Source organism: Panicum hallii, chromosome 3 (assembly GCF_002211085.1).
Source record: "Panicum hallii strain FIL2 chromosome 3, PHallii_v3.1, whole genome shotgun sequence".
Taxonomy (NCBI): Eukaryota; Viridiplantae; Streptophyta; class Magnoliopsida; order Poales; family Poaceae; genus Panicum; species Panicum hallii.
In genome coordinates, this window is record NC_038044.1 from 4423912 (window position 1) to 4438125 (window position 14214).

At 49.9% G+C, this 14214-nt stretch overlaps 3 protein-coding genes and 1 pseudogene across 4 annotated transcripts; all 4 read left to right on the forward strand.

The window, feature by feature from the left end:
- Positions 1–2098: 2098 nt before the first annotated feature.
- LOC112888135 (probable glucan 1,3-beta-glucosidase A) lies at positions 2099–5556 on the forward strand. Of its 2 annotated transcripts, none has more exons than XM_025954489.1 (8): positions 2099–2452; positions 2555–2674; positions 2787–2978; positions 3113–3274; positions 4148–4317; positions 4426–4581; positions 4693–5045; positions 5188–5556. In XM_025954489.1, the coding sequence occupies exons 1-8, from the start codon at positions 2165–2167 to the stop codon at positions 5373–5375; spliced, it is 1629 nt and encodes a 542-aa protein (XP_025810274.1). In that variant the 5' UTR covers positions 2099–2164; the 3' UTR covers positions 5376–5556. The 2 variants fall into 2 exon arrangements, with proteins under 2 accessions (XP_025810274.1, XP_025810275.1); XM_025954490.1 differs by having other exon boundaries at positions 5203–5556.
- Positions 5557–5947: 391 nt separating this feature from the next.
- LOC112888136 lies at positions 5948–7567 on the forward strand. Its single transcript, XM_025954492.1, has 5 exons — positions 5948–6103; positions 6192–6261; positions 6796–6905; positions 7011–7125; positions 7252–7567. The coding sequence occupies exons 1-5, from the start codon at positions 6034–6036 to the stop codon at positions 7334–7336; spliced, it is 450 nt and encodes a 149-aa protein (XP_025810277.1). The 5' UTR covers positions 5948–6033; the 3' UTR covers positions 7337–7567.
- A 1552-nt stretch (positions 7568–9119) lies between these two features.
- LOC112887686 (RING-H2 finger protein ATL39-like) lies at positions 9120–10172 on the forward strand. Its single transcript, XM_025953929.1, has one exon. The coding sequence runs from the start codon at positions 9503–9505 to the stop codon at positions 10055–10057; it is 555 nt and encodes a 184-aa protein (XP_025809714.1). The 5' UTR covers positions 9120–9502; the 3' UTR covers positions 10058–10172.
- Positions 10173–11281: 1109 nt separating this feature from the next.
- On the forward strand, positions 11282–14210 carry LOC112887212 (annotated as a pseudogene).
- The last annotated feature ends 4 nt before the right edge of the window (positions 14211–14214 follow it).

The window sequence follows — 14214 nt, forward strand, 5'->3', positions numbered from 1 at the left end:
ACTTGGATATATATACGAATGCGGATTGCTTCGGTTATGAATACAAATAGATGTGTATCGAATACGGAGCGAACTGGATACGGTTACTATCAGATACGGATATTTTTTCAGATATCGAGTAAAGGCATATTTATTCATATCACATGTGTTGTAACTTTCAAACACCCTACGAGTTCAAATTTTAACTAGATTATGCTTAACGAAACAAATTAGCAAACAGTTGCATGACATTTCTAGCTTACTACGTAGATGAGAGATATTCGATTACATGACATTCTAACTTGCAATATAGCTTAGATTGGAGACACTCAATTAACAGCATTATAACTTATTACATTGATGATACTTCATAAGCACTCGAATCTGTTCAAGAAGGCTGGATTCAAATTAAAATCATGCTTGATTAACCAAATTAACAAAAGATGACACCATTTTGGGTACTCAAATACCTGATATTGTCATACATGCATAAATATGTAGAAGCAGTCAAATTATTGATAGAGTTCGAACTATTATACAATATTGAGTTTTTAAAAAAAGATGGAATAAATCTATTTTTTATTGTTGAATTATTACCAGAGTTTGAGTTTAATTGTCGAACTAGAAATAAACAAGATTCAACTCCAATATAGGAATAAACAAGATTCAACTCCAATATAGTACCAATAGATAGATTAATTTTTTAGAAAAATTTTGGTGCTAATTCTATATTTTTCTGATTTTTCTTATTAGAAATGAATTAGTTATAAATTTTTAAAGATTAAATCAGATTTTTATTAATGTATATATTAGGAATATAACTATCGGAATTGACTATGCGGATTATCCGATCGGATATCCGGTATCCGCCGGATATTTGTTATATTATATCCGAATCCGATATTTAATTTAAATATCCGATATTCGAAACAGTGTACGGATATAAAAAGACTATTCGAATTGATATCGGACGATCGGAAAATATCTGTACTATTTATATTTACATCCTAGGAGGAAGTAACACGTGCGATAGAGGCCAAGATTGATCTGCTCTGGCGGCCTAACCACGAAAGAAACGGGCCGAAGCTAGCGAATATTTCATGTTACTTAGAACCTGCAGATTAAATCATCAGGGTTCTCTTTTTTTCTTGAATAATATAAGTCATCAGGGTTCCATTTTGCTCATGCTGGGCCCACCGGTAATCACAGGCACACCGAGAGCCATTGGCCATTGGGCGATCTATCCCAGTCCGGACAAAGCTTCAGTCTTTGGGGGCGGCCTCTGTACACTACATCAGCCGCTGCCGCTCTCGTGAGAGATGATTGCCGCACCCCGTGGCCCGACGCGTCGGACACGGGCGCGCGGCCGGACCTGGAGACCTGGACCACGCCACCGCGGGCGCCGCCATGCCCACTCTAGCACGCGACGCGACCTCCCCGGCCGGTTCGGTCAGTTCACTCGCCTCACGGGTAAAGCTGCCCGCCCGCCCTGGAAGCATCCAAGCGCATGGCCCATCGCCGGCCAGGCGCTACGGCCAGGCGCTCGTTGCCATGGCCGCCAGGCAGGATCGCACCGTCCTCCCGCCGCGAGGATGCACGCGCCGTCCTGGGTGTGGATGGAGTCGTCGTCGCTTGTACCTTGGAGCAATACTGCTCGAATGCTCCTGTATTGTATATCAGTATATGTTTGCTAGTCTGTAAAGGTCGTCGGACCGTGGTCGTGATCTGAATGTCGTTTGTCTCGTCGGCAGCATTCGGAGGAGGGGATTGTGAATTGTGCATGTTCTTGGCAAGCCTGAAGCCGGTAGCAAGCAAAGGGCTAACGGCCCCGTCATCGCATCATCAAAAGTAAAATTTTGATCCAAATCCAATAAGAAAATTCAGAATCGACCGACTCGGATCCATCCAGTCCCCAGACACTTGACTGGAGAAGTGGAGATCAGACTGATCAATCCACCGGCAGCGCAAGCATTGTAGCGTGGCGACGGAGGGAGCGCCGGTCGCCATCCGACAGGGACGCCGTCCTCATCTCCAATCACCGACGCGACGCGCGCACTAATCTTCAGGCTCATATGATAAAAGCGCGCGAGGCCGGGCAGCTGCAGGTGCAGCACCAAGCCATCCCTCCCCGCCTGCCCGGCTAGCGGTAGCGGCTAGGACAAGAGGCTTGCCAGCCGCTAGCCAAATGGGTTGCCGCGGGGGCGTTAGGCTGCCGCTCGTGACGCGTCTCTGCTTCGTCGTGCTCCTGTGCGCCTCGTGCCTCTGCTCCCTTTCCCATGGCAAGAGGACGCCGCCGCCGCGGCCCGCGGTGAAGCCACCGCCACCGCCACCGCCGTCGCCGTCGCAGGTCCCGGCGCCGGCGCCGGCGTACCCGGCTCTCCCCGTCCGGGCGGTGTGCCTGGGCGGGTGGCTCGTCACCGAGGGATGGATCCTGCCGCCCCTCTTCGACGGCATCCCCAACAAGGACCTCCTGGTACGTGCGTGGCCGTGGCTTCCTCCGCTCTACCTATCCGCGCAGGCATTTCGCCAGCCTTACACTCTTGAAGCGATCGATGTGATCTGGATGTGCGTGCAGGACGGGACGCAGGTGCAGTTCAAGTCGGCGCTGCGGAAGACGTACATCACCGCCGACCAGGGCGGCGGCGGCGGCGTGGTGGCCAACCGGACGCAGGCCTCCGACTGGGAGACGTTCAAGGTCCGCTCCGACGGCGCATGCCAACTGAATTCTTTCTCGCTGGTCGTGTCACACTGCTGATGACCTCCGGTCTCTGAAAATGAAAATGAATGGGTATAATGCACTAATGCAGCTGTGGCGGATCAACGAGACGACGTTCAACTTCCGGACGCCCGGCGGCCAGTTCATGGGCATCGGCGCCAGCGACGGCATCATCGTCGCCACCGCCACCGCGCCGGCGCTGCCGGAGACGTTCCAGATCGTGCGCTGCCCCTTCGACAAGAACCGGGTCCGGATTAAGGCGGCAAACGGGTACTTCGTCCAGGTATGTCAGTGACTTGTGTCACACACCCACAAAAAAAAGAGAAGTAGCTAGTGGGCCGGCACGGGGAGATGTGCCTCCTGGAATTTCCCAACAACATCGCAGTACTGATGAAATGTGGTTTATCATCTGAGCAGGCGATCGCAACCGGTGAGGTGATAGCGGACTACGGCGAGCCCACACGGTGGTCGGACTGGGACGCGTCGGTGTTCCTCATGACCAAGGTCGGCCAGCAGCTGCAAGGGGAGTACCAGCTCTGCAACGGATACGGCACCGACAGAGCCGCATCCGTGCTCAGGGTAAGAAGATACGTATACGCATACAGTATATATGCGCCCACCTTCCTTTTCCGAGGCCGCACATGTCAGTAGGGTCCACTTGTCAACTGCTGACTGGGAGGAGACATTGATCCACGTCGCAGAGTAGATTGGGCCCGTTTAGATTGCAAGTTTTTATAACTTTTGGCACTTTTTTGGTACTGTAGCACTTTTGTTTGTATTTGACAAATTTTATCTAATTATGGACTAACTAGGCTTAAAAGATTCGTCTCGTGATGTACAATTAAACTGTGCAATTAGTTATTTTTTTTACATACATTTACTGCTCCATGCATGTGTCCCAAAATTGATGTGATGGAGAGAGAGTGTAAAAAGTTGGAACTTTGAAGTGATCTAAACAATACCTTGATGCTGTTTCCGTGTGAACCTGCACTAGGATGTAAAAGTGTCAGAGTGTGGCTGGATCTCTTGTCTCGCTCCATCTATCTCGTGTCTGTCTCAATCGGGAGATGGGAACAAAAGGATTTCGGCAAGTGCTGCATTGACTGGTCAGTTTGGCTTTGGGGTTTGGAAGCAAGCAAAACATCCAACATGTGACTCTGATTGGCGTGCGGGCAATCACATGTGTTTGACATGTAGCTCTGCCTTTTGCTGTGCCTGTGGAATAGCAGCATTTTGCTGCATTAGGCGTTCTAGACCATATACAAAACACTAGATTAAGTTACAAAGCTGACATGTTAAGAGCCTTTTTTAGAGTCAGATATGAGTAAGTTTGTAGCTGCGGCTAGTTCCTTCAAATTTCACTCCTGGATCCTCCTATGACTTGCAAAATTTTGGTTGATCTAAAGGGCAGTTATGGTTCAGAATCTGAATTTAACATGCATGTGTTGGCAGGACCACTGGAACACCTACATAGTTGAGGACGATTTCAAGTTCATCGCGTCCAGCGGGCTGACAGCAGTGAGGATTCCAGTAGGGTGGTGGATCGCTAGTGACCCCAACCCTCCGGCTCCGTACGTTGGAGGCTCCCTGCAAGCCCTGGACAACGCCTTCAAATGGGCAGAGTAAGCCTTCAGAAACTACAGAAGATCTCCGAGGCCATCACTAATGGAGTGTTCAACTGAAAATGTTCATTCAGTTCATGATGCTGCTGTTCCTCGCTGCTTGGACAGAAAGTACAAGCTGGGCGTCATCATCGACCTGCACGCAGCTCCCGGGTCGCAGAACCCCTGGGAGCACAGCTCTTCCAGAGACGGCACGCAGGAGTGGGGAACAACCGACGCCAACATCGCACAGACCGTGCAAGTCATCGAATTCCTCGCATCCAGGTCGCACCACAATTCAGTTCAGCATTCCATCTGAATTTCATCGGAAAACAGAGCAGCAACATCGCAGCGAGACTGAATCTTTTTTGCCTTTGCAATCGGGAATACACACAGGTACGCGACGAGCCCGAGCCTGTTCGCGGTGGAGCTGCTGAACGAGCCGCTGGCGCCCCGGGCGGCGCTGGACAGCCTGACCAGGTACTACCGCGCCGGCTACGACGCCGTGAGGAGGCACTCGCCGGCGGCGTACGTGGTGATGTCGAACCGGCTGTCGTCGGGGAACTCGACGGAGCTCCTCCCGTTCGCCGGCGGGCTCCAGGGGGCGGTCATCGACGTGCACTACTACACCGTGTTCAACAGCGCGTTCAGCAACTTCACCGTGCAGCAGAACATCGACTTCGTCAGGACCAACTTCTCCGGCGAGCTCGCCGCCGTCACCACCCAGAACGGGCCGCTCACCTTCGTAGGTAAGCTAGCGAGGAGCACCTCCAGATCGGACCCTTCTATCTAGTACTACTTTTTTTAAAGAAAAAAAAAGAACGAAAAGCAAGGTAGGGAGGTGGCTTCTTGTTTTCTGCGAAGTTCATGCGTTTTGTTTGGTAAATCAAGGAGAGTGGGTTGCAGAGTGGAAGGTGCCCAACGCGACCAAGGAAGAGTACCAGAAGTACGCGGCGGCGCAGATGGGTGTGTACGGGCAGGCCACGTTTGGATGGTCCTACTGGACTGTCAAGAACGCCAACAACCACTGGGACCTGGAGTGGATGGTCAAAAATGGATACATCTCGTTGAAAGGCTAGGGCTGAAAACAACACTAGTATGTCTCTAGGCTACGTGATGATTGATCCATAAGTAACTGTGAAGGCTTTGTAAAATTGATCCTGTGATGTGATTGTGCATCTAAGCCCTCGCGGTGACATCTAACTGTCCAATAGAAACTGTCATATCTGCAATCATCAGAAGCTCTGTTCATGGCTCTCACATCAGCAGGATGCAATACAGCGTTTGATTGGTCATAGCCCATAGGAAAGATAAACGGATGTTGAGGTACAAAACAACAACAGCCTCTGGTGTTTGGAAGCTAGTTGGTGTGACCAATTCCCCAAAAAAGTCTAGCACGAGCGTGCTAATCTGCAAGATTTTCAGCAGCACTAAACAGATCGATCCCCCACCATCGTTAAATCGTTAATATTCCCACTAGGAGACAGAGAAAAGAAAAGAAAAGAAATACCAAACGATACCTCCTAGGCCTTCGGCTTCATCAGACAGCCCGCGAATTCATTTTCGCCTCGAGCCCCAAACCAGCCCACCAGCCTCCTAGGATCCAAGCTGTTTAGCCCATCCCATTCCAGCCCAGCCCATTAGTAGGGCTAACTCGGACGGGCACGCCCCCGCCGCCGCCGCCGCCGCCGCCTCCCTCCTAGTCCTCCCCGCAGCGGCAGGCGGTACCGGCCCCCAATGGCGGCGGACTGGTCGTGGGCGCGCCGGGCGTGGGAGAAGTGGGCCCCGAAGCACGTCGGCCCGGAAGGTCTTCCCTCGTGTCTCTCCCCTTTGCGCTTCCTCGAGCTCCCTGTATAGCCCGATTTGATTTGTAACGGATCGCCGTGCTCTCGCAGGGAAGCAGGTCCAGGCGGCGCTGCTGCTCAACTACGACCCGTCCGGGCCGTCGAGGCTCCTGCCGGTCATGTGAGTCCTTTACCTTTCCCGGATTATTTTTATTGTACAGTTTTCGTGGTTTAGCTACCAATACCACACAGTCGTCATTTCTGTCTCTGTTGTTCCCAGTAAGGAGTTGTGGGACATGTATAATCTACGATGCTGGTGGTTAGATTAGTGAATCGATATATTTATTTCAGTTCTTGAATAGTTAGATATTACTTGGCTTAAAGCTTTGTAAATCTCACTACAAGAAGTTATGAGAATAAGAAATAATTAGTTATCGTTGGAAACTTCAATTGTACATTTTTATGTTGTAGATATTCCTAAAGGCCATATCTTTACATGGGAAGATTGAAAATAGAATTTGAATAAAATCCCCTGTAACTGAAGGAATATTTTGTTGGATGGTGAGTTGTGCAATGAATGACTCAAGATATTTGAAGGATACATGTATGCCATGCCATTGTTTTGGAAGAAAGGAAATGCTTCTTTGGTTATGGTCCATGAATGATGAAGTTGATGTTGTAGCTGAAAACTCAGGCACTCCTTTTCTCTGTGCAGAGCAGAGCAAGAGGGGACACGACTTACAGCTGTTGACATGCAACCGTTCCTTGACTTTGTTAAGAGGGGTAATATGCAAACTGAGTTCTTCTCTATCAGGACAAACCAATGTGAGTGCCTCACGTGCTGAAATTTTACTGCTTTTAGAGAACTTGCTAAACTTGTAATGTCTTCATTGTCGCCAGCAATTTGTGATTGATGATTATGATTTGTAGATTTGGTCACATCAATCCATGAAAACTGGTTTTGCGCCCGTTGTGTCAACAGCACAAAGTCGGGAGGTGAAGGAGCTATAGTTATCCAGATTGGAGCTTACTTGTTAGTCTCTATGTATGTACCTTCTTTTCCAACTTTCGACTCATTGAAATCAGTGATCATATTTTATAACAGATTTTTAATATTATCAATTTTCTGCCAAAAAATCTATTTAATCCGCACCGGTATCTTAATGTACAGGTATGATGGTTCTCTTGCTTCAGCTTCACAAGCAATGGTGGCTACTGATCAGTTTGCAATCCAGTTTATCCGGAGAACTCACTAATTTCCTTTTCGTATAGTTTGATGAGTGATGTTGACTTGTAATTTGTTATTATTTGGGATCATAGTGCTAAAATGCATTAAGTGGCCTTATGTAATTCCTAATGTCACTATTTCCTTGGGTCAGTAGGTCTGCTAATGTAATACCCAAAAACTGGCTGTGAAACTGATGTTCCTAGTGTGAAGTTGAAGAAGCTCATGCTCATAGGGGCATGTGTAGTGCAGCCTATTTCTATTTGAGCTCGCGCAAAACCATAGAAGATTCCAAAATCCGGGGCGATGAGACTGGCAACATCCTGGCTGAGCTGGTTGTAGCTTCAACTACAGGAATATTAGTTTTCTGATCAATTGTGACAGTCATTTTCGAAGTCGTGATATCATGTTGAGTGTGCTTGCAACAGCAAATCCATCTAAAAAGTCTAGTCTACTAAGGAAACTATCCAACTTTATTATACTTCAATCATGTTTAACAAAGTAACATGAGCAAAATCAGTTCGTGAAGGGGCACACAAGCAGCAGTGCGGCAAATCGAGTAGCGATGGAGGCATTATATATAACCTTGCACTCATTGACCTGTGGGGGTATTTTCTGTCCTAGGATTGGCATGAATGTAGCATAAACTTGTCCACACATACTCACATGGTTACCTTTTCACTTTTTGGCATCTCTTTTTATGAACATAGTTATTATTAGAAACCAAATAAACTAGGAAAAGGCGACCGGTCAATTTGTCGGTCCGGGTCAACACACTTGCATCCCTGGTAACTGGTAACATCCTGGGCCCCTGGCCTAAAGGACAACCTTTTGAACTTCAGCTAAAGTTTTTTTTTCTTCCTTTTCTCATCAATCACGACAGTCATTTTATAACTCGTTCTACCGTGGTCAGCACGTTTGTTGCAACAACAAATCCATGTAAAAGGGGTAGCCTATTTCCGGAAGTCTCCAACCTGGTTATGCTTCAGCAGGGCCCCAACACAGCAACAGGTGCAGATCAGTTGGTGAAAGGGTAGGGTACAGAAGCAGCGCGGCAAATCGAGCAGTGATGTTGATTATTAGTATTGTGCCCGCTGACCCATGGGGATATATAGACACGGATTGAAATTTGGCTGCCCACCAAATAACTTATGGGCTTGTCTGGATGTTGCAAACCAACACCGGGATCCTGTGGTCATTCCCTGTGGATTAGTTCACACTCCAAACCATGGAGATCATACCAGCGAATAAGCACATGCCTGCTCGTGCAGATACGATGAATGTTTGTGTAGATTTTAACACTTTTATTAATGAATTACCTCCTACATTTCTGAGTTCTTTGGTTCTATCGGTTTCTTTTAAAATTTTACATTTCTGAGTATTTACTGGTGGAGACTTTTTCCTGACCTACTTGTGGGAGTTTTGATCCCATCCTATCTTATCAACTGCATGAATTTGTTATGTTACATGTCTCTCAATTATGCCATCATTCTCGAACTTTAGAGACGACCATGGCCAGCATGTTTTTTTTTATTGCAATGAAAGATCCGTCTAATCTCAGGTTATATTATGGGAAGTACCAAGTATCAAACCTTGTATTTCAATAATAAGGTTTGACACAACAACAGGGTGCAGATCAGTTCATGAAGGGGCACTGAAGCGCAGTAGTGCGGCAAATCGAGTAGTGATCAAATTTTATGCCTTGTCCCCACTGATAATTGTGTTTTATCTATGCAGTTTCATGGCAAGTAGAACAAAAACTACATTCCAATACGTATTAAAAAACAGCAACTTCATGGATGATGATGCGATGACTGAATTGGCGCTAGCCTAATGGCACATTTGTCTCCCACAATTGAATACTTGGCACATGAAAACATCCAATCCAAGGACGTCTGACTTCATTGCTGCAAACTGTTGCAGCATGAAGAACAAAGTCAAACCCAACAGCCCCAACTCTTAGCCTGTCTCATTGGCCGGATGCTCAGCCTCTGGACTCGTTTAATACATGGCTCTCTTTGCTTGCTCAGTGACAAATCCCTTTCTATCTCCTGAATAGATTATGGCCTGGCTTTGCTTCTTGCAGCACACTACCATGGCGCACGGCGGCGTACCTATAAAGGTTGCTTCCATTGTTGCACAAGTACAACCACTGTTTGCAGGATCAAGGACAGTGATCTGCAGCTGATCAACTAGAATGTTCTTCTCTAGCTTCTCGTACCCGCACCAGCAGCAGCCAGGTAGCAGCCCCGGCCATGCTGCCGCTCCGTACGACGGCGACGACCACAACCTCACGGTGCTCCTCACCTTCGGCATCTTCTTCTCCTTCATCCTGCTCTACCTCGTCGCCGGCGTCGTCTGGGCCTCCGGCGTCACCGCCTGCGCCGTCGCGCTCGCCTTCTGCTATCTCAAGGTCAAGGCCCGGCGGCGCGCCGCGCTGAGGCGTGCGGCAGCTGCCCGGAGCGGCGGCGGGCCCGGAGCTGTCGCCGTGTCGGCGATCCCGGCGTTTGCGTACAAGCGGGAGGGTGGCGGCGGCGGGGACGCGACGGGGTGGGCGCAGTGCGTGATATGCCTGGGGCTGGTGCAGGTCAGCGAGGTGGTCCGGCGGCTGCCGGCGTGCAAGCACCTGTTCCACGTGGAGTGCATCGACATGTGGCTGCACTCGCATTCGACTTGCCCCATCTGCCGCGCCGCCGTCGTGCCCACCGACGGCCAGCCGGAGCCGGAGCCGGAGCCGGAGCCGCCGGTTTGATCGCTTGATTGTGGCCACCGGGCTCTGGGTGAGGTAGCTAGTTCTGCACTTGTTAGGATGTAAATTATATAGTTTGTGATCACAGCGTTCTAAGATGAAGCTTGAGATTGCAATACATGTCATGTCTATCTGATTTTTGTCCCGTAAATTTGCTGGTTTTTTTGTTTTCTTTATCTATGTGTGAACGCATCGTATTCTCTTGTTTTGCGATAAAACTTGCGTTTTGTTCTTAGATGCTACTAGTAACAATTGCATGAGAAATAACGCTAGCTATTATTCTACAATTTCAGTTGACAACAATTTTAGACCAGAAACAGTATCATAAATAGGGCTTCACTTGAGCCGGACAACAAGAATTAGATGTAGTTTTGAGAAAAAAAGGTACTTTTATCCTAGTACCTATGATACAGATATTACTTGTTACCATTCGTTCTTTTAGTTGATAAGATTTCATCTTTGGAGCAGGTATACTACTGAAGTATACTAAAGGTGATACCTCTTTTATTGATTAAATAAAGTTGCCCTCAACTACTTCACACTCAGTAATCTAATCCTATGTAGACCCAAGCATTCCCTGAGTCACATGGATTGATCTGAAAACAAACACTGATTTGTTTTTGTGGGATATTGACTGTTCCTGCAAACAGTTGCCAGCTGGCTGGTACAACTCTGAACACAATCCAACAAGATAGTAACATATCAGTACAATAATCTCTATAGAACGGGATATTTCTCTCTGGCCTATAATGGTGGCTCGTCCTTGTCCGTGCAAGGCCTGACTTGTTCGTAGTTTAGGATTGACCTTGGAATCCATTTCGTAACGTACAATATCCTCTGCAATTTCTCGTTCAATTTGAATGATCTTTACACCTGTACATACTTCCAAAGAATCCAGTGCTGTTTTATGACCATGCTTGTGATTTTTCTTAACTCAATTCGTTTTATTTCCTCTCGGTGGGCCGTTTGTATCCTTTCATTTTGGAGGAATTGAAATCTACTTAATAAACTAGACTATTTAGCTTAGAGTTTGACATCCTACTATGCCTATTCTAAATTCATAGGATGGAAGTTTATTTATATTTCGTAAAGTTAGTACGCTATTTGGCTTACTCGTTTATAGCAGAAATATAAGTATATAAGTATGTATATATTTTCTTGTATGACCAATAATAGTATAAAGATATATTTTATATATAATTATATTAACTTAATATATCCCTCGCACTCTCTCTCGACGGCGTCCACCGCCGGTGGCCCTGGCCCTTACCATGGGAGGAAGAGAGGGGAGGGGGAGCGGACGCTGGACGCGGAGGAGGTCCTGTTGGGAGCCTACTACATGCTCAATTTCTGCAAGGGCCTCCTGGCCGATGGGGCGGTGATGCAGGCGTCCGAGTACGGCGCCGTGCGGCGAGGCATCCAGATGAACGGCGGCAGGTACCTGTTCGAGCTGGCCGCGATGGAGCTCTACCTCCTGTACGACGACGTACTGTACACCAAGGCGGCGGTGGTCCACGCCTGTCACGGCGTCTGCGTCCGGGTCGTCGCGCCGCTCTCCGCGGCCGCGGCGTTCGTGCTGTTCCAGCTAAGCAGCAAGGACGCGTACGGCTAGCCGACGTCGCCGTCACCTACGTCCTGCTGGTCGGTTTGGCAGTCGCAGCCATGGCGTTGGAGCTCGCGTGGTCGCTCAGGGCGGCAGGGTCCTCCTGGGCGTGCGCGTCGTTTCACGCCCGGGGATGGCACTGGCTCTGCGGCGCGGTGATGCGCCTCCGCCGGACGCTCAAGGCTGGAGCGAGGAGGAGGGCCTGCCTGGACTTGCTCGGGCAGTACAACCTGCTGGACCTCTGCACCGACGCCAACAGGGACGGCGACCTGAGAGGCAAGGTTGCCAGGATGATCGGACTTGGGGGCCGGTGGCAGAAGCTGCACTACTCGAGCACCGTCCCCATCTCCGACGGCATGTCGGCATCAGGGCCCTGGTGATGGGGCCTGGGGGAGATCCGGAAGAGGAGAATCGACGACCTGAGGAACGCACGGGGCCGGTGGATCCTCAAGGAGAGAGGGATGTACGAGGACCTCGCCCGGGTCGCCGACGACACTGAGCTGGACCGTAGCATCACCGTGTGGCACATCGCCACCGACCTCTACCTCTCCCTGTGCCCCGAGCTCGAGGAGGACGAAGGCGGCAGCGGCGGCATGGTCGCCCGGGACGACATCAGGGTGCTCTCCAACCACATGCTGTTCCTCATGGTGGTGCATCCCTACCTGCTGCCCGGCCGGCGTCGTTCGCAGCGGCAGGTACAAGGAGAACCTCAAGTACGACGAGCACCTGTGATACGGTGGGTGCCCTTGAGGTCCACCAAGGAAGGCAGCACCATGAAGCTATCCAGATCGGAGGTCGTCAAGAAGATAGCCGAGCGGCAGCTCCCGGCGGACTCGATGCGCGAGTGCGTCTCCGGCGCCGGCGAGGAAGGCACCGACGACGTCGATGACGGGCCGGCCTACGCCGACGGTGCCTGGCTCGCCGGGATGCTGCTCGGCGACAGGTGGCGCCTGCCCGCCGCCGACCTGCTGCGGGTGGTCGCCGGCGTGTGGGTGGAGATGCTGTGCTACGCGAGCCACCACTGCGGCGAGGAGGCCCACGCCATGAAGCTGAGCACCGGAGCGGAGTTCATGAATGCCGTCTGGCTCGTCATGGGGCACGCCACGCTGTCCGACAGATTCGCGCCGTCCGTGGAGGCGTTGACGGGGGAGCATCTCGAATAGTGCCTAATATATTTACTCCCAATAATTCTTGGAAGCTTTACAAAATGTTTTGAGCATAAAAAGACAGTTTACTCCAACAGCTGTCCTATATTTAGTTTCCAGAAATATGCCACCTCATTCCATTTCAAATAGAGTCCTCTTTCTCATGTACTCCCATACCGTCAATTTTATCCCATGCCATCAATTTCGCGCAAGATCCATTACCACCGTGAGCAGAGAAATTATTCATGATAGATCCCACCCATCTGTACCAAGTCTCCTCGATATACCTATAGCCATTCTTGTTCTTATCCATTCATCCTTCTCCTGACATGACCTAGCCGGTAAACTCTTCTCACTGCCCATGCTCTCCCTCTCCAGAGTCTCTCCCTCTTCAGTAGCTCTCTCTACCCTGGTTCTCCCTCCTGAGGAGCCCTTTGAATCCTGCTCATCCTCTCCTCGATGCTAGCTATTTCTTCACCATTCCAAGAAAGCGAGCTAGCAGGCGCAACCTGGAGGTACGGGTCACGAACGTGGCCTAGCTAGCCTGTGCCATCACAGGCATGGAATTTTCACAAGCAGACCCCATCGCTGACATGGAGCGCTTGCGCTCGACGGCGTGCTCTGCGACGAGCGGCTCCGGCTAGTTGCCCAGTTTCATGGTGCACGGAGACTGCCGGGAGGTGAAGGCGTGGGGCCAGCAGAGCGCGTGGAAGGATTGGGAGCGCATCGTAGCGGCGGAAATATGGCTCCAGATGCCGTCTTTTTTTGGACGCGATGAAAACTGGAAGTTAGATTGGGCTTCTGTGGAGCTGTGATTTTCGTGTTTGTTCTCAAAACGAGATTTTTGGGCACTCTTGTAGACGCTCAGCAGCAAGGCGGCGCGCGAGCGGAAGCGCCCTGCCAGGTGGACGCAGCCGGAGGAAGAGCAGCAGTCAACCGCCGGAGGGGCCGACCGGCGTTGCACTACCGCCCGGCGTACTGGCCCTTTTTCGACGTCGAAGCGCGACAAGCACCGCGCACGTAATGCGCAGGAAGACATCACCGATAGGTTGCTTACATCGGAGGGACTCCGTCGGGGCAACCGAAAGTTTTCCTCATCTAACAAGCGACCATCCGACGGGTTTCAAGTGGAGGTGATCTTGCCACCTCTCAAGCGCGTCGCGGAAGGATTCCATGATTGGTGGTGATAGGAAAGTTCATGCTGGGGATGAGATGTGTCTGGAATCGAAGCTGAAGATTTATCGTGAGGTGCTGTGCATAAGCATCTAGGTCTTCAACTGACAGCTTGGTTGGACATAAAAGGTCCTATTCTGGTGTTAGACTCTACAACGGCGAGGCTAACAATTCGTTTCAAGCAAGGTCTAACAAGCAGTTTTAATACTAATGACAGACATTCTATCACTATCACTCTA